Raw genomic sequence first — 23,424 nt, forward strand, 5'->3', positions numbered from 1 at the left:
CAGACCACATTCAGAAGAGGTTGACACCTTTTCCCTTTAAACGGATTGTAAGTGCACTGATCAAGTTATTGCCAATTATAAATCTCAGCCATTCACACGTCAATCGAATCTTAAACCAAGTCATTATACATCACTGACACTCCTACCTATTGTGTATGGCTGTTTAGTACTTCCCCGCTAGCTGCAATTAACAATGACTCAATGGTTTCCGAACCCTGCAGCACATATAAGGTTACTGATTCATTTTCTTCACGGCCATCTCAGTTTCCATTCGAAATGAGAATCACACCCAGAGTGAAAATCGCTCCTGTTAAAACACGTTAGCAGACCTCATGCTGCATTAGCTTTTTTCTCACTTGTATTATTAAAAGAAAAGAAACATTTCATTCTGGCAAACTGCTGGTAACCAGAGACGTGATTGAAAGAGATGATCGTGTACTCGTGACGTTGGCTGACTGTACTTCGAGGACACCGGCGATCCTTAAATGGGTGCGGACTACATCGAAAAATAAAGAAAAGACTCTTTGAAAGGTCACGGGATGGAAATGAAGCGAAACGGACCACACATGAAACGAAGGCTCGGTCTCGCCGGTCATTATTTCAATTCTCTGTAAACATAACTCGACCAGAATAGCAAGAACTGTGTAAAGTAAGTGGCTTGAAGCCTTCATCTGAGATTCAGGTAGCCAGGGTAGTGGCAGGGTTTACTGTAGGAGCAGGACTTTAGTAAATCAGCAGGCCACAGCAGCATGGCACAAAACCTCTACCGCCAGACTGTGAGTCAGCCTGTTAGTAGCTAACCGCTAACTATCGTTAACCACAGGGTTTAAATAGCTCACCACCTCTCTGTGCTTGTGAAGAGGGCCAGAGGGGTTACTCCAGTAAATTTCAGTAGTCAGACTGACTGCTCTCAGCCAGTCATGGGGGCTTAGACCCCCACCCACAATCCCTGACACAAGGCGTGTGTATGTGTGGTCACGCTGTGCTGCATGTGATCAGAGTAGAATTTGCTAATCGCACAAAAGGAATAGAATAGAATATTCGAGATGCCAAAACACCTTCAGATAAAATTGGCTGAGGTGGAAGAAAGACGGATAAACCGATACAATAAAGAAAAAAAAATTTTTTTTGGAACATAAACACAAAATGCACATTTTCTGCAACTAAATGACATGTTAACTGCGGGTTTTATAAAAATATAGCAAGACATATTCAGCCAAAATATAAATACAGCAGCTCAGACTATTAATTTGGTGGTGTGGAAAGTCCTGTAATGTTATTAAACTTTGTGGTATACGTGCTTATTTCTCATTCAGAATTATGATGGATCACAGCTAGTGACTACTCTGTGCCCATACATACAGAGAACTATTTTGTTAGCACCCATTAGAGTCATATTTATTAGAATAAGAAAGTCAACAGTGCTCTGTGCAGATCTCTAAAAGTAAAGCCTTTTCCAAGCAACCTCAGATCAACATGATACATACAAACCATTGTGTCAGTAAAAATGAAATATCACATTTTTCATTTTTATTGACTATCATGGTCAGCGGTTCCCTGAATTGCTAAGCACAACACGATAACCCTCACCAGAGAGGATGCCAATTCATTGAGGGGCCTCAGCAACCCCCTCCTTAGACATAGCCAATCTTGTCTGTATGTAACACTGCTGATGAATTAAATTCTGGATCCCAGAGGTAGTGGGTTAACATCATTTACTGCTGCGCCACTCAAGTGCTCTAAATAGAACATGGGTATTTTAAGAATGAAAACTCAAACTGTTGCGTTATGCTGGAATGTAAAAGGTCTGAATGGATTGACATAGTACAAAAACCACCAAAACAGAACACTGCTGGAACACTGGTTTAAAGGTTGCCATGTAAGAAAAAAGCCCCTGCTTCAAAAAAAAGAGGTACCTGATCATAGGGCTGGGCGATTTTCACGATTAATTCGGTTAATTCACATGAACGTTTTCACCCGATGTTAGAATGTGACAATCGCGATTGTTTACATACTTTATATTTTAATTAAAATACCAACATGTCACGAAGCAGAAACTGACCAGACGCCCGCGGAATATAAATCAGGGAAAGTTTAATATCAAAAGGGCGAAAACAGTGTACAAAAATCAGGTAGAGTCCAAAACCAGCGAAAACCAAAACCGTAAACGGTTTTATGGTAACGGTTAGATCAGCAAAACGAGACACAAACAGAAGAGTTTAATTAAGATTCACTGAATCAAACACCGCTGAACTGAATCAAAATACGGAGCCAATGAGTGCGATCAGGATTGGCTGGAAAGTAACGAATGACATTTACTCGCGTTACTGTAATTGAGTAGTTTTTTGTGTACTTGTACTTTTTAAAGTAGATTTTACAGCCTGTAATTTTACTTTTACTTAAGTAAGTTTTGTACTAAGAATTGTAATTCGCTACATTTTAAATCACATCCGTTACTGAGTAAAAAATCGCGTCTGGGAAACTGCTGCAGCGAATTCTGCGATAGGGAGTCGGATCTTTTGTCTCGGTTCCTTTTAAAGAGCCGTATGTATGTAACGACTCCCAAATGCGCGAATCGGTTCCTTTATTTTGGCTTAAAGGGCCGTTCAATAGAATCGAATCATTCTACGACACATAATAGTGGTTAATACAGTTTGAACGTTTCATGGGACTAAAATGACACATTACACATCCTTAAATGTTTAAAATGTTGTATCCACCCCCCAAATCACAAGAGGACAAAATCAAAGCTGAGCGATCACTTGATGTCCCCCCCAAGGTAGATACTGATACAGACTCACTCAGTGGTGGAAACAGCACAGTACAGGCTCGTGTTCCTTTTAAGAAACCTGTAAAGAACTTTTTGTAGTTTTTTTCCTAATGTAAGGAGGTTCTGCTGAACATTATTTAAAATAAAAGTTGTTTGTGAGCTATTCTTAGATATAGATAGATAAGGATATAGATAATTTAGATCTATTTTGTTTTAATTATTGTGATATCGTTATTGTTATAAACTTTGAGTCCCTTAAAAGGATAATAATAGGTGGTGCTGTTACTATTTTTGCACTTCTGCAGCCTTTAATTCCAATGCAAAAAAAGAAATTTGAGTCTTATTTTAATTGCATTATACAAGAACAAAAAAAATCGTAATCGACAATCGGGTATAATTTTAAAATAATCGAGATTTTTTTTTTTTTTTTTGCAAAATCGCCCAGCCCTACCTGATCACCAAGAAAGAAAAAGCACTCTTGTAAAGAGATGTGTTTAGATGACAGATGTATGTTTAGAGGAGAAATGCTAAGGCATTTCAATTCAGCACCACTGTGATATCTCAAGTGATATCTTACTCTCTGTAGAATGTATTTATTTATTTATTAGTATTTTAACATCATGTTTTACACACTTTGGTTACATTTATCACAGGACAGGTAGTTACTGGCTACACGAAACTCATCAGATCAAGTCTTTAATGTCAAACACAGTCATGGACAATTTTGAATCTCTAATTCACCTCACTTGCATGTTTTTGGACTGTGGGGGGAGCTACCGGAGGAAACCCAGACAGACATGGGGAGAACATGCAAACCACACAGAAAGGAATAAAACCCAGGACCTTCTTGCTGTGAGGGGGCAGTGCTACCCACTGAGCCACACTACTATCTGTAGTCCATCTGTTTCTCTGCATGCTTTGTTAGCCCCCTGTCATGCTGTTCTTCTACAGTCAGGACTCTCCACAGAACCATCACAGAGCAGGTATTATTTGGGTGGTGGGTCATTCTCAGCACTGCAGTGACACAGGGTGTGTTCGAAAAGCTGTCTTACTGTCTACATGGGCAGCTGCCTTAGTAGAGAGGATTCTAATAAGTCAGTGACTTATAAGGCAGGTTATTCGAACACGCTACTTAGACAGCGATTCCATCGGGTTTTGCATTTCGCGTTTAGCATTTAGCATAATTCCATTACAACCAATAAACTGAGGTAGCACAGCACGCTAATGTCAATATAACATCTTCCTTCATGTACCGATAACGGTTAAATTTCCTGACAAGCCCGAACTTGCAAATAAAAACACTCGGTACAAGTTTATACAAGTTAAAAATCAGTAATATTTTATTTACGTTTGAAAATAACTCCATTCGTTTCTCCGCCCCGTCAGCCATGTTTATTTTTCTGTGAGAGAAGAGCACCCGACCCGCAATGAATGCTGGGATTGCCTTGATCACTAAGGCAGCGTCGGATGCTCACTCGTTCTTGAGCCAAAATAACACTGAAATATTAAGATGCCTCAGTAGTGAGGATATTAAGGCATCTAGGATTTCGAACAGCCTCATTCTCGGGAGCGCGCACAGGATGACGTAAAATGCTGCCTATGTAGAGAGCACACTGGCTTTTCGAACACACCCACTGACATGGTGGTGGTGTGTTAGTGTGTGTTGTGCTGGTATGAGTGGATAAGACACAGCAGTGCTGATGGAGTTTTTTTAAACACCTCACTGTCACTGCTGGACTGAGAATAGTTCACTGCTGGACTGAGAATAGTACAGTCAGTAATTGTAAAACTATGAAGTGCTCCTATATGGTAAGTGGAGCTGATAAAATGGACAGTAAGTGTAGAAACAAGGAGGTGGTTTTAATGTCATGGCTGATCAGTGTAGTTGAGTGTTGAAAAAGAAATATCTGAGATTTTGTTTGTGTGGGTTACAGTGTTGGGTAAAACAAAAGGAACGCTGTTCTGTAAGCCCTGTTTAGGAAGCTCATTTAAAATCTGTGCCCAGGGGATGCAGAAACCCATGTGCACAACTGGGGAATAAAAAGCCACGCTTAGCCCCTGCAGTCCTGACCATTTGTTTGCGTGGAGTGGCACGTACACACTAGCACCACCCGTGCACTTCCTCTCACACAGTACAAACTGTACTCCGGCATGAAAAAAAAAAAACGAAAGGTCCGAAAACGTATTAGCTTTCAGTTTCACGCCACTTAACCTAGATACAGCAGCAAGCAATGACTTCATTACATTCACCAGCTCATTTCATTTTGGCAGCGGTTTCCGAGCCACTGCAACATGAATGCAACCCAAATCTCTGACCGTTCAGCATGACTGACCGTTCCCTCTGTGTTCAGTTTTAAAGCTTATATTAATTCCGCAAGCACAGAACAAAGCAAACTTTAGTTCTTTTATGCTACAGAATGCAAAAGAGTCAAGTGTCAGCAAAAACACAACACTTTTCATACTTTCCTCAAACTGATGTCAGCTGCAGGGAAATGAACACCTCTAGTCGACACTACTGCATAGTCCTAGCCCATTTTAAAATGTGACAGACCCCATGTAAAGAAAAAAAATATATATATATTAAGCACTACTGTGTGCATTCTGGAGGCACAGGAGTCGAACGTGCTAGCAAACATCACTGCTGAGTGTTCAAACTGGTGACTTTAAATCTCAGCAGAGTCACTGACCTGGCTGAGTGTCCACACAAACACAAGTGGCCATGCTTGTGGGAAGAAGGGCAGGTCAGATGTATTTTATATTTACAAAATAGGGTAAAGTTGGTCAGTAAAACATTGGAAATCTTTTCTTTTAACTTTTGACAGTTGAATAAACATTTAGTAAAATTAGCTAATACCTGTTTACTGTGTTTATTGCATTTTTTGACGAATACTCAGAACTTATATGATATCAGCATTTAACTGAAAATAAAACATGGGCACTTGGGTGGTGTTGCGGTAAAACACTCGAGCCAGCCAGTGCTGACATCACAAGCTTGCAAGTTCAAATCTCAGCTCTGCTAATCGCCGACCGGGCGCCTACAGGGACAACGACTGATTGTAGGGAGTCCTCCTATCTGCTGCACATACAGATATCTGCACTGCAGATATCATTCACTTATTTTTTTATTGTCTGTTCTACCAGCGCTCTATCCTGGTCAGGGTTGTGGTGGGTGTGATTTATTGGGAAAGACAAGAAACAGGGCAGGTTGCTAGTCCATCACAGGGCAGACACACATGCATTTATTCACACACACACACACAGGGCAATGTTTACTAACTCCAATTGGCCTGACTGCATGTCTGGTCTGGCCAGAGAATCAAAACCAGGCACTTTTTGCTGTAGGGTAAAAATGTTGTGCCATCATGCCACCTTGCCTGCACAATGATAAGGAGGGAAATGAAGATTGGTGCATGACTTTCCGTGTTCCCCATATGAACCAGCCTGAAAAGAAGTAGTCGACCATTGCACACATAATAATAATAATAATAATAATAATAATAATATTAATAATAATAAATGTTAAATTTTTATAACGCCTTTCACAGACCCAAGGATGCTTTACAAAGCAATAGCAAAAAAAAAAGAAAAAAGAAAAAAAAAACTAAGCAGTGGAGAAGGAAGAAAAATATGCATTAAAGAGAAAGGTTTTTAAGTCACATTTAAAAGAGGAAAAGGAAGTGCAGTCCCGAAGAGATTGAGGAAGTGAGTTCCAGAGTTTGGGGGCCATGACACTGAAGGACCTCCCTCCCAAAGTGGAGAGTCTAGTGCGTGGAACAACAAGCAAATTATTACAAGAAGACCTAAGAGAGTGAGAGGGAGTGTAAGAGGTCAGCAGTTCTCTGAGGTAGAGGGGAGCAAGGTTATGCAAGGCCTTAAAAGTAAGTAGTAAAATTTTAAACTTTATCCGGGACGAAACTGGCAGCCAATGTACAGGGGTTGGACAATGAAACTGAAACACCTGGTTTTAGACCACAATAATTTATTAGTATGGTGTAGGGCCTCCTTTTGCGGCCAATACAGCGTCAATTCGTCTTGGAAATGACATATACAAGTCCTGCACAGTGGTCAGAGGGATTTTAAGCCATTCTTCTTGCAGGATAGTGGCCAGGTCACTACGTGATGCTGGTGGAGGAAAACGTTTCCTGACTCGCTTCTCCAAAACACCCCAAAGTGGCTCAATAATATTTAGATCTGGTGACTGTGCAGGCCATGGGAGATGTTCAACTTCACTTTCATGTTCATCAAACCAATCTTTCACCAGTCTTGCTGTGTGTATTGGTGCATTGTCATCCTGATACACGGCACCGCCTTCAGGATACAATGTTTGAACCATTGGATGCACATGGTCCTCCAGAACCTTCACACTCTGCTCTTACTGGTGCAATGTGCAATTAATGAAGATTGGCCACCAGACTGGTCCAATTTAGCCATGAAACCTCCCACACTAAAATGACAGGTGTTTCAGTTTCATTGTCCAACCCCTGTAACTGAAAAAGACTGGGGGTGATGTGAGCTGAACGCTTAGTGTGAGTAAGAACTCTAGCCACAGAGTTCTGAATGTACTGTAACTTTTGTATAGATTTTACAGGGAGACCAACAAAGAGGGAGTTACAGTAGTCAATACGAGACATAATAGAGGCATGAAACAAGGTTTTAGCATCCTTATCGGTCAGGAACGGTCGAAGACGAGCAATGTTACGTACATGAAAGTATGCTGTCTTAGTGAGGACCTTAATATGCAGATCAAAATTAAGTGATGAGTCGAATAAAACACCAAGATTCCTAACAACAGATGCAGGCTTAACGAGCAGGCCATCAATACTCACTGAAAAATTGGATGACTTTGACAACAGATGTTTAGGGCCAACCAGTAAAACTTCAGTTATGTCAGTATTTAGCATAAGAAAGTTATTGTGTATCCAGAGCTTTAAATCAGAAATACAGTCAATGAATGTACTGGGAGGGGAAACTGAGGATGTGTGTGTACTGAGATATAACTGAATATCGTCAGCATAACAATGAAAATTTAGGCCATGAGTACGAATGATCTGGCCAAGGGGTAAAATGTAGATTACAAAAAGTAGAGGTCCAAGAACTGAGCCCTGCGGGACGCCACATGTAACAGTAAAAGTAGAGGACTTCTGTGAACCTAATGTGATGAACTGCTGTCTGTCTGTAAGATACGACCTGAACCACTGTAAAGCTATGTCAGTGATACCAATAGAGAAAAGGCGAGAAATGAGAACATCATGATTAACAGTATCAAAAGCTGCACTTAAATCTAGGAGCAGGAGAATATTGAGAGAACCACTATCAGCAGACTGGAGAAGATCATTAACCACTCGCAGAAGAGCTGTTTCAGTGCTGTGCTGAGTACAGAAACCCGACTGAAATGGCTCATAGAGAGCATTATCACTCAGAAATGTCTGGAGTTGGGAAGCAACCACTCTTTCCATTACTTTAGCTAAGAATGGAAGGTGTGAGATGGGTCTGTAATTAGAAAGTGAAGTCGGGTCCAATTCAGGTTTCTTAAGTATAGGAGTAACTGCAGCAGTTTTAAGAGCAGTAGGAACACAACCAGAAGAGAGACATGAATTTATCACTGTAACAATTGGGATGTTGATTACAGATGAACAGGCCTTAAGTAGAGGGGTGGGAACAGGATCAAGCTGACAGGAGGAAGCATTAGACTTAATGAGAAGTTCAGAAACCAAGGAAGAGTCAGGAGGTGTGAAACAAGTTAGCTTTGTGTTCAAAGTAGAAGAGTCAGTCAAGACGAATGACTGAGAAGTAGAAGGAAAGAGGCTATAGATCTGATTAATTTTCTTTACAAAAAAATGTAGAAAGTCCTGACATTGCTCAGCTGAAAGGGGACACACTGATACAGGAGGATGGAGGAGTTTGTTAACAGTTTGGAAGAGAGTTTTCGGCCTAGACTTAGCATTATTAATGATGGAGGAGTAGTAGTTAGAGCAGGCAGTATTAAGGGCATCACTGTATTTGTGGATGTGTTGACTGTACAGTAGAGAGTGGACAGTTAGGCCAGTTTTTTTATACAGGGGGAAGGAGTAGAAGTATGGAAACTACATTCAATGAGCTTATGGTCAGAAATACCAGAAACATGTTGTTACAATGATGCTATTGAAAACTTGGTAATGGTGGCAAACAAAACTCTGGCCTGTAACTACTTGTGTAAACAGAACTCAAATGAAGCAAGGTAATTGGGAAATACAAGACGCTTGCGTAACATCATAATCACATGAATGATGTATGAATTCTTTTCATTAGGCAAAAAAAAAAAAAAAAAAAAGATCCATGCGCAGAGACAGAATCAAACAACCCAACAACCACAGCTGATGATGATCAGTCACTATAAATAACTTCACGACAATAACAATGACGCTTGACTGTTGGTTTAAAGTCAGCTCACTATTCATTATAATTCGCTCATGTTGAAAGTACCTAAATGACCAGATAACTCCGCTCAATAGTGATTAATGTGGAAAACGAACCCCAGACATGTCAGTCCTCGATTTCCTGGCTCAAACTGTCAACAGCCTGTCAAAACATGCCTTTATCAACTCTGCACAGCAGGATTATTTACACAGAGACGTGCAAGCGTACGTCATCTACTTTTTTTGAAGCAGGTTAAAGGCATAAATACTTGTCTGGTCGAAGTATCTGCATGAGCGGTGGTTGATTCACGAAGGGCAGAGGATGACTCTCCGCGATACCGGTTTCTGTACAAATTTGCCGCTGGCAGGTAAAAAGAAGCAGCCAGAAACCGCATGCGTGAAAGAGGGAGGTGTGGTAATCTGTGGCTCTTCTCGACCAGTGTGAGGATAGTAAAAGCAGGAAGAGAATTAGAATGACGAGATTGGGAGAAAAAGAAAAAATATCCACCAAGTCTTCACGATATCTGTAATGTTATAAAATCATTGACAAGACAATATCTAGCTATAATTATCTGTACGTATCTTCAAAGAAAAAATTGCCTCGCCGAGGCCCTATGATGGATTGGCGTCCTGTCCGGGTGTGCTAGTGCATTGTGCCCAGTAATTACATGGAAACCAGACAGTGACCCTGACACTTGGTGGATATTTTTTTTCTCAGTCATGGACAATTTTGTATCTCCAATTCACCTCACTTGCACGTCTTTGGACTGTGGGAGGAAACCGGAGCTCCCAGAGGAAACCCATGCAGACACAGGGAGAAAATGCAAACTCCACACAGAAAGGACCCCGACAGCTCTACCTGGGAATCGAACCCAGGACCTTCTTGTTGTGCCACACTTAGCACTATGATTTAAATCACAATCACACTCTTTAAGACACACACTCATACAGATGCACATACATATACTGTACATGTGCACACACATACACGTATGGGTGTGTAAGGTAAGCATACTCTTCCAAATGAGGCTACGCCCTACAAGCGGCAAGGTGCAGCTATTAAGGGTGCAAGAGCGTCAAAGTAAGTTGTGAATGAGAATTAAATGTTTTGTGTGGTCTGGAAATATCAGTTTGGGTTTCATCAGAACATCATTGGGTGTGGACTGCTATTGTACAGCAGCCTCACAGATACAGTATGTAAAACTGTAAGTCAGGATTTCTTTTCTCTGCTATTCCAAGTCATTACAGTAATGAATTCCATCCACACATAAACAATGTGAGCATGGTGGCACACTGATCTACATAAAGCAGGAATAACAATAATATTTGACACATGCTTTTTGACCACTGGTAGCTAACTCATGCTCCTCCATAGACAGGGTGAGCCCTGTCTAGAGCAACCCATGGTCATTAGCTTTCCAAGTCCACCTTGCTTCCACAAATCTTTAAATTGTGACAGAGAATCAGAGGACTGTAATCTTGGCTTACCGTTCCGCTGACCCTGACATCATAGAGACGTCCCCACTCATCTTCGTGGCTGTCTACCATCATGATGCTGTCTTCCTCCTCGCTTCCCCATTCAGCCTGCAGGTTTAGCCGCACCTCCTCCCCAAGAGAGTGCATCCCGATGGCAGGAAAAAGGCCATCAGGAGCCACCGGAACCACCACCGAGCCCACCTGTCCCAGAAAAGAATTGTCACTAAAGGATTTGTGCACAAAAGAGCAAACTATAAAAAATAAAACACTTTATGTTTTATTTAGCTTACTGGTTACTTTGCTCGGATCTTCTGTAAAGTAATTGTTTGCAGACCATTAATACTGAAATGATTATGTTGAATGGAAAGTCTAAACAGGGCAGTTATTTATGAGGCATGCAACTCTTGTGTAAGAGCAAAGAGAAGGTTGAGCTGTGGAATGAGGTCTGATTTCTGTTCACCCTGAACTTGGCTGATGGAAAACATGGGTTTATTAGCCTGTGCTTTAGCGCTCGAGGCTCGCCATCAGATGAGTAAGCATAATGACATGTAAATATTTGCCAGAGCTGTAGTAAAGTGGCAATGAACTTTAATGAACTACTACAACATGACTTTAACCTTGTGTATATCCACCGCATCTGTAACGTACGTGTGACTTTTTATTAATAATTCTGACCTTTGAGAAAACAATAAAACTTCTTGTTTACTCTTTCCTTCAAAACTGAAGCCCCAGAAGAGAGATTAGATAAAAACATTATGAAATGTGTAAGAACCAAGAGTATTAAACCAACTTTTTGTTATCTGGTATGCAAGTGCACACAGCCAGTTCAGACTTAAACATACAATGTCTTTACACTTTGAACTACTTCAGGTTCACCCAGCTGATCATTCATTCCCATCTTGCCCAGTCCAGAACATCTTTCTTTATCACCCCAACCACCTGCATGTCATCCCTCACTACATCCATAAACCTCCTCTTTGACCTTCCTCTCCTCCTCCTCCTGCCTCCATCCTCAGCTTCCTTCTCCCAACAGAACTCCTGTCTCTTTTCTGGACATGCTATAAACATCTTAATCTGACCTTCTAACTGTCTCTAAAACATCCTACCTTCACTGTCCCTCTAATAAACTAGTCCCAACTCACGCACATCCTCATCACTTCCAACAATTGCAGCATCTTCGTCACCTCCTGCCACCTGCAGCCTCCTCTCCTGTCTTTGTCAGTGCTACCAATTTATAACAATAAAAATCTTTTTGGATTTTTAAAGCATTCTGGCTTCATTTCATCCAGTTCCTCTGGGCAAAGTATTATAAATTCCTTAAGTTACATAGGTCTCTCTGACGGAGTTATTTTGACTTTGTTTGGAGTATTTCTGTCCTGGTCCATCAATCTATTCAGGTTTGCTGTGATGATACGTGCTTCCCCAAAAGCTTTTGCTCATTTAGTGTAAAATAAAGGAGTTTTAAATTCTGTACACTGTTATAATTTGTCTTAATGCTTGTATGCACATTTCAGATATGCAGCTCTGTGCTTCTTTTATTGCACACAAATTCTGGAAGGGGTGTAGGAACAGTGCAGATCATTGATTATTCTCTCTGTGTAACTGTTGTTCCTGCTGCTTTTGGGTTCTCCTGTTATTTTCTCTCTGACAATTCCTTTTTTATTAGTCCAGAAGCACAACCATGGACTTTATTTTTGTGGATTATCAAACAAGCTGTGCTGGCAGGGATGTTCAAGGTAAACCATTTGCATTCTGCAAAACCAAGCCATTCCCAGTTGCCAGTGTGAGTTTCCACAGTGTTGGGCAAGACACTTTGAGTAGGGAGGAAAGTTTTGGGGTTTGCTCGGGTGCCCAAACTGCTGTGATCAGCACATAGACCATATATAATTAATAGTTGGTTATCTGTGTTTTTCGTTAAGGAAAATAACTGAATAATCATGCAAACCCAAAAAATATTTTGCTAAAATGATGTCCTGTTATTTTCTATTCAACCAGCCAAAGGCTTTGAACATAAAGCAGGATTTAGACTTTTATTATAGGCAAGTTTTAGGTTGATGGGTTTTCCATTCATTTCTCAGTAAAGGAAAACATCAGAGAACATTTGGGTTGTGATCACACATCCACTACAGATAAGTTACATGAAGCTGAAGCTGCAAATGCTGGATTATTTTGTTAAAGAGAGTTTATAACAGAGAAATCACTGACTGATCAATCAACAGGCCGAATTCTGCAATTATCTAGACTAATTCATTTCTTGCTGCAATACATTTTTGTAAAGTTTTAGAAGAAGGCCAGAAATACAGAAAACACTGAACAGTACAAATAGAAATGGAAGTCCTCATCCTAAAACAGACATCTGAGCTGATCACCGTATTGTGGTGAGACAAACTGAGCTGTTATGTAACCTGGATGATGGAGAACGATTTTAGGACTGGAGGGAATCAGTTTGGGACTTACCTCTTTGCTGTTCTTGGTAAAAAAAACAGTGGTGAGTCCTGCATCCAACGTGTCCGCATATATCCCGCAGCCAATCCGATCACCACGGCTGCACTTAGGTCCGAACTGCTGGCCAACAGGGTTTCCATTATACAGTCTGAGTAAGACAAAATGAAACCAGAGTCAGCAGACTTTAAGCCACATTGGCTGATTGGCTGTTTGTTTAAAAAGTAGAGGATAAAATGAGTGGCTATAAACTGATATCCTAATTTTTACTGGGTTATAAATTATGTTAATTTATGTATTTTCTTTTCTGGATTTTGTCCCTTTTACCTTCCAATCTGGTCATTTCCAATTCCTGATTGTGAATCTGCTGCTGCTTTTACCACCCAGATCTAATCAAGAAAAGCCATATCACTACACGCCCCCTTTGACAAGTGTCTAATCTGCAGCCACTTTCTATCACCTGCCAGTGTTGGGTTCCCACACAGATCAATATCAACCACCCCGCCGCCCCATTCACGCATACTGCATCAGCAATTAAAAGAGACCCTGTCCAAACTTTCCTCTCTTAAACATGGACAATTGTATTTGAATGGCCAAAATCACAAAACTTACTTCCCGTCATCAGCATGGTAAGCTATTGAGTGAGGCAGCCAGCCAGGTTGATGATCCAGCTTGTAGTACTGAGGAACCAAACCCACAGCAATCGTCCCTCTAACACCAGTGTCCATTATAGTCACCTAAAAAACACACAAAATAGCTTCATAATTCAACCATTTGTTGCTATCCAAAAAAAAAAAGTGTTACTGTTATATCTGTAATTTCATGCAACATTCAAATATTTTTTTCAAAATTAGTAACCCGCAAAGGACTGCAACAAACAATTGAAAACAGCCAATCGACTTCCTGCATTTTTATTTACATTCTTAAGGAGACACACAGCTGCTACATTGGCTTTGTTGCAACGTTCACAATGCAGCTTGTGTTCATGTTGCTTCATTAATTGTTCAAACGCATCAGCCTAAAAAGTGCTCTTTTTTCATTTTTCAGACATATTTCAGTTCCGTTTCAGAATTTCTCAAACAGTTAAAAGATTTTAAATTAAAATAATACATATCAGCTATATCAGATTTACAGACATAAGGACAAAAACTTCTGTATATATGCAACTGGTACACAAGCCTTAAACTTGCAGTTTAAACACCTTTGGGATTCATTACAATGTCAACTGCATGCCAGATCCTCTCATCCAACATGCTTAAGTGCTTAAGTTTTTTCCCCCCAGCCTTGGCAATGAGACCACTCTTCCATGTACTTTGTACTTAAGTATGGCTTTTTGTACAGATGATTTCAGGACCTGAGGGGAGTCAGGTGGCACTGCAGTAAACCATGCTGCCCCATTACTGCTGGGATCCAGGGGTCAAATCACCGGTACTATTGTCCAGTCAAGCATCTGCATATAGAGGTGATTGACTATGTCCGTCTGGGTGGCCAAGGCCCCACGATGGATTGGCGACCTGTCTGGGGTGCATTACTGCATTGCGCCCAGCAACCTTAGCCATCATCAAGATGTGATAATGCATGAAAATTAAAAAGTTTAGGATTCTGGTATGAATCAGACTGATTAAACTTTTACACTAATCTGATCACATCCTTTCAATTCTCCAAAGAAGGCAGAAATGAATGAGATTCCATAGTCTTAAGTAAAGTCTGGATAGATCCTGGTTAGATCCAGTTCCACATGGATTAAAGTTTTAGCCCTCTTTAGGAAAATGAATGCCATGCAGCTGTTGGCTGTTCCCTTTCTCCTGGCCAGGAGTGAAACACTGGCCAACTGCCAGCCCTAACATATTTTCATAGTCATAGGTTTTCCAAACTTTGAAGTCAAAGCACCCTCATTGACTTTTTATAGGATTTGCTTGGTAAGGTCTATATTCCAAAAAATTAATGACCACTTTTGACTGTACAAGCACACATCTGTGAATTGTGGTGAAAAGGCAGAAGCTGCACCATTTCTTAAAAGTAAACCCTGCTGTGAACTCCAGAATTCCAGTCTAGGCTTCCAGACAAAATATTCAATTAGCTAACAGGAAAAAAAATGCACTTGGTTAAGGACGAAATTGATTTACGCATGGACACTCCAGCTTCCAAAAAAAAAAAAAAAAAAAAACAAGCAAAAAAAAAAAAAAAAAAACACTAGACGTCCTTAGAAGTCTGGTAGTTAAAATGAGGGAAGGAGTTCAAGGTTTGGTGTATGTGCGACTGGGACAAAGCAGAGGCTAAAAGCCAAAATGAAACCCCTGTGAATGTCCAACAAGGAAATCTGAGTGTGGTAGTGACGCATATTCCGGCAGACACATGACCTTTATGGGAGGAAAAGCCAGTCCAAAACTCATGTGACTAAATGGGTTCTATCAGAAACGTGCGTCAGAATCGGCTGACCTGAGTTCCTCAGATGAGCTGGAGTTTTATTGATCCTGATCAGCTCAAATGTCAAACTCATTGTTGGATCGGAGATCCTGATTAAAGACACGTGCGTGGTGCTGCATGGTAACAACCATCACAACCGAGACAAAAGACTACGCAGCACATCTAGTCTAGACATAATCCTATGATGAAAAGCACTTGAAAAAACACGCCTCGTATGATCAAACGATACTTCCTAGTTCCAGAAACTCTATATCAACCCAACAAGAGCGGGAACGGCGGTTTAGAGAGAAGTGGGCTAAACGGAGGGTGCCACTTTCCAACTCGAATGCCCGTGAGAGGAAGTTCATCAAAGCGGGACTGGTTGCCAGCAGGCTCAGCTCAGCACTATAAATTACCACATGCCCTCTTCCAAGGTCTAATTCAGTGTCTAAATCTTTCAGCCTTACCCAGTTTAAATCACTCGGATACTTTAGGACAGTCAAGCTCATATGCCGAATAAGCTCAGAAACAGAGAAACTGTTGTTTTAGGTGCATTAGGAGGAGACCTGACCAAATCAGATCAGTGACAGGAAATAGACTCAAATAAACTGTGTTTGAATGCACAAGAATAATGAAATAAAGTAAATAATGTAAATAATGTAAAAAGTGTGAGAAATAAGCTAAGTGTAATAAGCTCACAGAAGTTTCTGCAGGATCAAATGAATAATTACAGTTGCTGTGTGTACATGTTAAACCAGGAATTGTACAGAAAACCAACAATAAAAAATTTAATTCACTAAAGAAACCAAAAACTGTAACAGAATCAATAAAATCTTAAAATATGGCATAACAAACATGTCTCTTAGAAGTGTCTTAACTTCTTGATTGGGTAAAATCTGCAGCTGTCACTTGATGTTCTTGCTGTTTGCTGCACTACAGACAGAGTGAGGATGTATTCTAGTTTAATAAACTATGTTAATAACAGTTTTAAGGCAGTTAACAAATTGTCTTGCTCTTCACCTACTTGCGTCAGTTATGCTGTTAATTAGCATTAATTAGCTCCATTATTAATGTTTCAGGGAAACCAAAACATGGAGCCAGAACCACAGTGGAAAACTGTCCTGCATGGTAGAATAAATCAGGACAGCATTATGGTACATGCTCACCATTCTATTTACATTCAATTTAACATTTCTATCTTTTAATGAAAAGAAATAGCATAATATGTTTACACTCTTGGGTTTGGGTTTAATTCTAACAAACCTTGGTGAAAACATGAAAATTAGTTTCATTTAAGCACTAACAAGGCAAGAAAGAAAGAACTGGAACAACCTTGTAAAATAAATAGCTGGCTGAGGGAGCCAGTCAGTTTCAGCAGTTTCTCTAAAAATGCAGAGTAATAAAATCGCAATCAATTTCTGAAATGGTGGTATTGACAGTCTCTCAGTGTACACATGAAGCATACCTCAAAGTAGCAGTTTCCTTTTGATAAAGGCCGTGAAGCCACATAGCAGCCGACTTCATCAGAGTTCCCTTGGTAACTAAAACAGGAAAACAAAAGCGCTTTAGAAACACCTTTTAAAGAGCACTGTCAATAACCTCCCGGGTTTCTAGGAATCAAAAATATAAATACACATTAATAACAGCAATGTCACATTCCTGTCTTTTAAAATCACACTGATGCAGAGCCGTTTCTGACCAAATCTGAAATACAACCTGACGTGACATTCAGGTCATTTGTAATCCAGGCTCAAATGAAAAATGACAGCGACATGGAAAATATGGCATTTTATGTTTTATGGAATTCTAGCACCATATTGCACAAAGACTGTTTGTTTTTCCAATACGTCAAACGGGCCTTTTATCTTTCGCTGACCAAAAAATAAGCAGCCCATAACATTCTCTGAGATTATAATTATTTCAATCAGTGAGGTTGCGAGAGGCAGCCTTGTTTGCGTTTTTGGTAAGAGCTGATGGCTCGGCTGCACGCACGCACAATGCTGTTCTGTCCCGAGTCTACCGTGCTGACAAGCCCAGCTTTCCCAGACAAGCATAAGCAATGGAAGTCTGTGGGTATCAATTCTAACTGTGGCATTTAAAAACAATGAGCCACAAACATCCAAAAGCATTCATTCGTGTTGAGTACACAGAATGCCAAAATGTTCTAAATCAGCTGGAGTTAGGACCAAAAAAATGAATAGGACGAAAAACAAATTTTTTCAGGTACTTTCCACTGTGCCACTGATGCTAAAATAAAAACGACACACGATTCTACTAGCTCAAATTATTAGCGCAGAAACTAATGTAATGAGGCCAAAGCCAACGGTTCTCAAATCTCTAGACCAAGTGCCATCTTTCATCAAACCAAAACCTCTAAGAATCACATATAAGTCATTTTGCAGAAGCACATGGACCACACACACATTTACCCAGTAGTAAAAGTCTTGGTACCATCCCGGTTTAGGTTCATAAATGGTTCAATGCTGTGTAATGTATAATCCTCCTTCTAAAAATGTGTATGATCTGTTAGAGCTGGCATCATTCTGTAAGGAATTTGTTTAATTCAACCATAACATAGTGCTCAGATTTTGTGAAACATTTATTTTATCTAAATGCTAAGGTGGTGGGTTTTGGAAACATGAGAAGAAAAAAAAACAGAACTTTGTGAGCAATGGTTGTAATTTTATCCATATAAAAACCTCTCATACTTTCTGATACTAATGATGACTATTAAATACAGTCATTCTTTCAGTAAATGCACCAGTTCTCCCAGACAATTGTTGCAATTACAACAGAAAGCCTTTATTTGTCACATATACATATACAGGTGTACAGTACGACGAATATTTGCATATCTCAGCTTGTTTGGAAGCTGGGGTCAGAGCGCGGGGTCAGCCATTGCACAACCCCCCTGGAGCAGAAAAGGATAAAGGCCTCGCTCAAGGGCCCAACAGTGGCTGCATGGCAGAGCTGGGATTCAAACTCTCAACCTTTCAATTGATAGTCCAAAGCTCTACCTACTAGACAAGCACTGTCCCACCAAATGCCTTGGTGTTCACGTGTTTATTTCGTTTAATGGCATCTTTTAATTCCATACTTTTAATGGAATAGCAAAAAAAGACATGCCGGTGTAGACAGCCAGCTCGCTGATGGACTCCGGTGGTGGGCTAGTGTAATAGACCACTAGGCCACCTGAGCACCGAGAGTTTATATAATGTAATAAGTTGATGACATGCACTGCATCCAATCATACAATGGTATGAAAAAGTAACTGCCCCCTTTTTAATTGCTTCTGTTTTTCAGATGATGTTACACAAAAGAAACCCAAATAAAAACATTTTATTTATTTTGTTGATCCAGAACTCATAAACCCCTGTGAAAAAGTAATTTTGAAAGAGACAGAACAACAAACTCTGCTATCATTGTTAAACTTGTACTGTCAAAGGAAGTGTGTGGCAAAGTACTAAGACTCTTTACAACTTGTGTTGTTTAAATTCTGTTCTTATTACGTAATCCATACTGACCATTTGGACATTTGGTGTAGTCACACTTGTTTCACTGTCAGCTCTTTTAACAGATAGATGTCTGAATTGTACTCGCTTGTTTGTAAATTGTTTCAAGTGTTTGGCAAATAAAAGTCAAAATGTAAACAAGTAGGGAGACATTCAGGGAATTGTAGACATACCTCAAAGTGTCTCCATCTTTAACCATGCGTTTATAGCGTTCCTGATAGCGCACAGCCCTCACTTCTCTGATATCTCTGATCCTTCGCCGCCAGTTGAGAAACCTGTAGTGTAAATTCATGTCCTCCATCCTGGTTGGAAAAAAAAGGTGGAAAAAAAAAAACAATGACAGTGTTTAGAGTCGGTGGGTTTGGGGGACAGATGTTTAGAGACCGCAGTCAAGCTGTAATCTATTGTCTAAACTAATTACTGCATGAAAGAGGCCACAATAGTTTCTCCCTGATTGCAATCCAGATGCATGAAACATCTCTGACTGATGAAATGTTTGCAGTGATATGACAAACACCCGTCAAAACAGAATGCCCTTTTTCTAAATCGGATAGGGTGTCAAGTGTAGGTCAGCTTCAGTTGTCAGAAAGACTGCCATCAAAAACCTATTTGAAATGCTTGCACATTTTAATTACAGGTAGGAAAGCCCAAATTTAATTAAAAAAACATCAGTATTACTTACCAGCCCAAAATTCAGGATCTACCTCAAATCAGATTTGACATACTTTGCACATGATTTCAAATCCATTTTTATGCCTAAAACATTCTGAATATCAATGGATACAACAAAGCCATGCATGTAAGCAAGAAAGCTAATTTTCTGATTGCAAGTGACCATCCAGTTTGTATATATTTAAAGGCTTGTATAGAGCTGCTTCTGGTACTGTTCAGATAGTTTGGTCATTTTCATGGCTACTTTTTCCCCACACAGGGCCAGTCGAAGTTGGATAATTTTGCACTTTATTGTACTTTATTAAATGAAATTATTTACACCTTTATTTATGTTTTATGCAAATTTGGTTTGTAGATAGTAAATACGTATGACATAGGGGGGAAAAGCAGAAAGTAAAAGGGGCACATTCTTTTTCATGCACTTTATTATGTCCAAGCAAAGTGTTTGAACACCTTCAGAGAAAGCACTGCCATTCTAATCCAAACTGAATATAAACTTTTATTGCATTTATATTATTTATAAGGTGCTGTTAAAACAGCTCTGACCTGATGAAACAAATACATGATTTTCTTTCTCTACACACACACACACTTCTTACTAAACAGACTGGAGAAGAAACTAAATGAGCACTGGGGTGCTACTGTGCCAGCTACCTCAATCCAGGAATGCTGGCAAAAAAACATCAAATCATCAGCCAGGAAGATAAATACCGACCTGCTCCATCAGCACATTCCCTCCCGTAGCCTTCGCTCTTCTGAGGCTAACCTACTGTCCATACCCTCTAGGACCAAGCACCGGACCTGGGGTGACAGGGCCTTTTCCATAGCTGCTCCATCTTTATGGAATGCTCTCCCCAAACACCTACGAGATTGTCCTGACCTGTCCAAATTCAAGTCACTTCTCAAAACTCATCTATTCAGAGTGGCATTTAACTTGTAACAACACGAAATAAATGCTTTTATTTTTGCTATTCTTTTTAATAGTTTTTATACTTAGATCACGACAGAAATGTGAAGTCCTAGATCCTAAAACTTGTAAATTTTTCAGTTTCCTGATTGCATGTAAATCTGTCCTGTTTCTGTCTAATTTTAAGAAATTGTTCTATATTTGTTGTTCTCTCTCATAATTTAGCTAATTTTTAATGAACTGTCTTATGCTGCTCTATTTGTTTTTATCTTAATTATTCTTGATGTTGATGTACTATTTTGATTTTGTACTATGATTTGTATGGTGTATGTACGTATTTGTTTTGATTATTTGTCTTATGTAAAGCGTCTTTGAGTATCTTGAAAAGCGCTATATAAATAAAATGTATTATTATTATTATTATTATTATTAAATCTTGGACAACGACAATAACAAAACATTTCACATAGAAATCTGAAACCCAAATTTAAGGGGTAGGTCACCTGAGAAAACACACTACCAGTCGTTCTAGGGAAAGACACACAGCAACACTAGCTAGCTTTTGTCCATCCCAAATACTTTCCTACAGTCTCCACACATGTTTTTTATAAACTGCTAGCATTGTTTTCCTTTTATTTTTGTCTTCATTGTTTTTCATGTACATATTACTAATGATTTGGCAACTTTAATTAGTCATGCAAATAAAGCTTGCTTGCCAATACTGCCAAATAGATTAGTTAACAATCTGATCAGATCGTGTGAAAAGCTTGATGATGCTTTTAAAAGAGACTGATCAAAGTAAAGAAAATATGACAGTGCTTCTTAAACCTTTTGTAGCCAAGGATCCCTTTGTGAGAGCAAACAAACTGACAAACGATACATCTTACAAAAACAATAATACAAATGGAATTCAAAAGCCAATAAAGCCAATATTGATATTTAAGTTTATATTCTTTGTGACAACACAGATGTTCATGAGAGTGTACTTTAATTGTAAAATTAAAGTATGGATACAATAACTAAAAAATAACAGCATGTCTTGAAATAAATATACAGTAGGTTACTTGTATAATGAAATAAATGATCCAATCTTTCAGCACCCAGCTACACAAACAGAATCCACATTCTCTCTATCCGGCAGATTTTGATTTCTCATTTTTGTCTCCTTGAAGATGCTTTTAGCCAAATCAACTAACTGTTGAGAGAGAATACAGTGTAAGCAATTGAGGGTTTAAGTCATTGCTCAGGGGCCCAACAGTGATAAGCTTTCCAAAGACAGTTCTCCATATTAGCTTATATAGCTGTTTACACTTAGGCATTAAAAGTGATGTGTACTAAATAGTGTCATTTTTCATGTTTCTGTTGGCAATATTAACATCACGTCACAGACTCTACTATAGTCTACAGATGAGCTTTGAGACATAGAAGCAAAATGTTAGCTTGCTGGTTCAAGCCACACCACTGCCAGGTTGCCACTGTTGGGCCCTTGATCAAGGCCCTTAACCTTCTATTGCTTAGACAGAATACTGACACCATACTGTAAGTCGCTTTGGATAAAAGCGTCTCCTAAATGTAAAAATGTAATGTAAATGTATATTTAAGTCCAGCAAATTTACATTTTCGGCATTTATCAGACGCCTTTATCCAAAGCGACTTACAGTATGGTGACAGTATACAGTCTGAGCAATTGAGGGTTAAGGGCCTTGCTCAGGGGCCCAACAGCAGCAACCTAGCAGTGGTGGGGCTTGAACCAGCGACCTTTTGATTATTAGTCTAGTACCTTAACCACTAGGCTACAACTGTCCATTTGAAATTTGCTCATAATCGTTACATGGAATTGTGAATTGTTTACATATTCCTCACGGTGTATGTAAACTTGTGCCCTGACCTTAATCTACTCCTGTAAAGTCACTGGTTTACGCTTGTCATCTATTCTTTAACATGTAAACTCACCAAGGTTAATAAATCAGCTGCCAGGTCCGACATTTACACTCGAATAAAAGAGAACCTGACTAACTGTAAGAGTTACACACCGGCAGATGTGTGGTAGTGAACTAATAAGATTATTCATTAACTTTTAAGACAGATCACAATGAAACACCAAATAAAAATGTTTCTTATATTCTTATATTCTCAATTCACGTCTAACTCAGTCACCTAACAAGTGGACTAGCTAACCAGCTTCGGCTAACACTCGATACGCTAAACAGCGAATGTACCAGTGAGTCGTTATTAAGAGAGCATTATATTAAATTTCTTACCTCTCACATCTGTTAGGAATATTTTTTTTTATAATTAATAGCAGCTATGTGTGATTATGGTCGGGTACTCCATTAGCTAACGAGCTAACCACCTGAGAAACTTCGCCTAAGAGTTCGACTCTTCCTGTTTACATCAGTCACGGAAAACCGCCCACCGACTGACGCGATAATGTTCACGCATGCGCAGTAAAGCCCCAGCGTAAACCCCCGAGTAATGGCTTAAACAGCAAAATAAGGCCAAATGTTTCAAACTATGTTTTTAAAAAATACAGTTCTAAATATAAATTATAGGACGCTTTAAAATAAAACAAGTGTGTAAAATATTGAAGTAAAGGTACTGGACCAGTCATCAGAAGGTTGCTTTGGATGAAAAAAGGAAATTCATTTATTGATTCATTCATTTTCTTATCCACTTATCCAATCAGGGTCAAGCGCTGGGGTGCTGGAGTCTATCCCAGCTTTTCAATGGGCGCAAGACACACAGTAACACCCTGGACGGGACACCAGTCCATCGCAGGGCAGACACACACACCTATTCACTTATAGGACAATTCAGTGTCTCCAATTAACCTGACTGCATGTT

The 23,424-nt window shown here is 39.6% G+C and overlaps 1 protein-coding gene across 2 annotated transcripts in view; it reads right to left on the minus strand.

Moving 5' to 3' along the window:
* spryd3 (SPRY domain containing 3) overlaps positions 1–22,925 on the minus strand; it is a 41,104-nt gene extending 18,179 nt beyond the window's left edge. The window contains exons 1-6 of one of the 2 annotated variants that reach the window (XM_063015841.1): positions 22,842–22,925; positions 19,175–19,303; positions 16,955–17,030; positions 13,696–13,820; positions 13,099–13,234; positions 10,654–10,842 (exon numbers count right to left, since the gene is read on the minus strand). In XM_063015841.1, the coding sequence (XP_062871911.1) occupies positions 10,654–10,842; positions 13,099–13,234; positions 13,696–13,820; positions 16,955–17,030; positions 19,175–19,302 (654 nt within the window). In that variant the 5' untranslated portion in view covers position 19,303; positions 22,842–22,925. Of the gene's footprint in view, positions 1–10,653; positions 10,843–13,098; positions 13,235–13,695; positions 13,821–16,954; positions 17,031–19,174; positions 19,370–22,841 lie in introns of those variants that run through there. The other variant, XM_063015842.1, reaches the window with a different exon arrangement.
* Positions 22,926–23,424: the final 499 nt, after the last annotated feature.

This window comes from Trichomycterus rosablanca, chromosome 19 (genome assembly GCF_030014385.1).
Source record: "Trichomycterus rosablanca isolate fTriRos1 chromosome 19, fTriRos1.hap1, whole genome shotgun sequence".
Taxonomy (NCBI): Eukaryota; Metazoa; Chordata; class Actinopteri; order Siluriformes; family Trichomycteridae; genus Trichomycterus; species Trichomycterus rosablanca.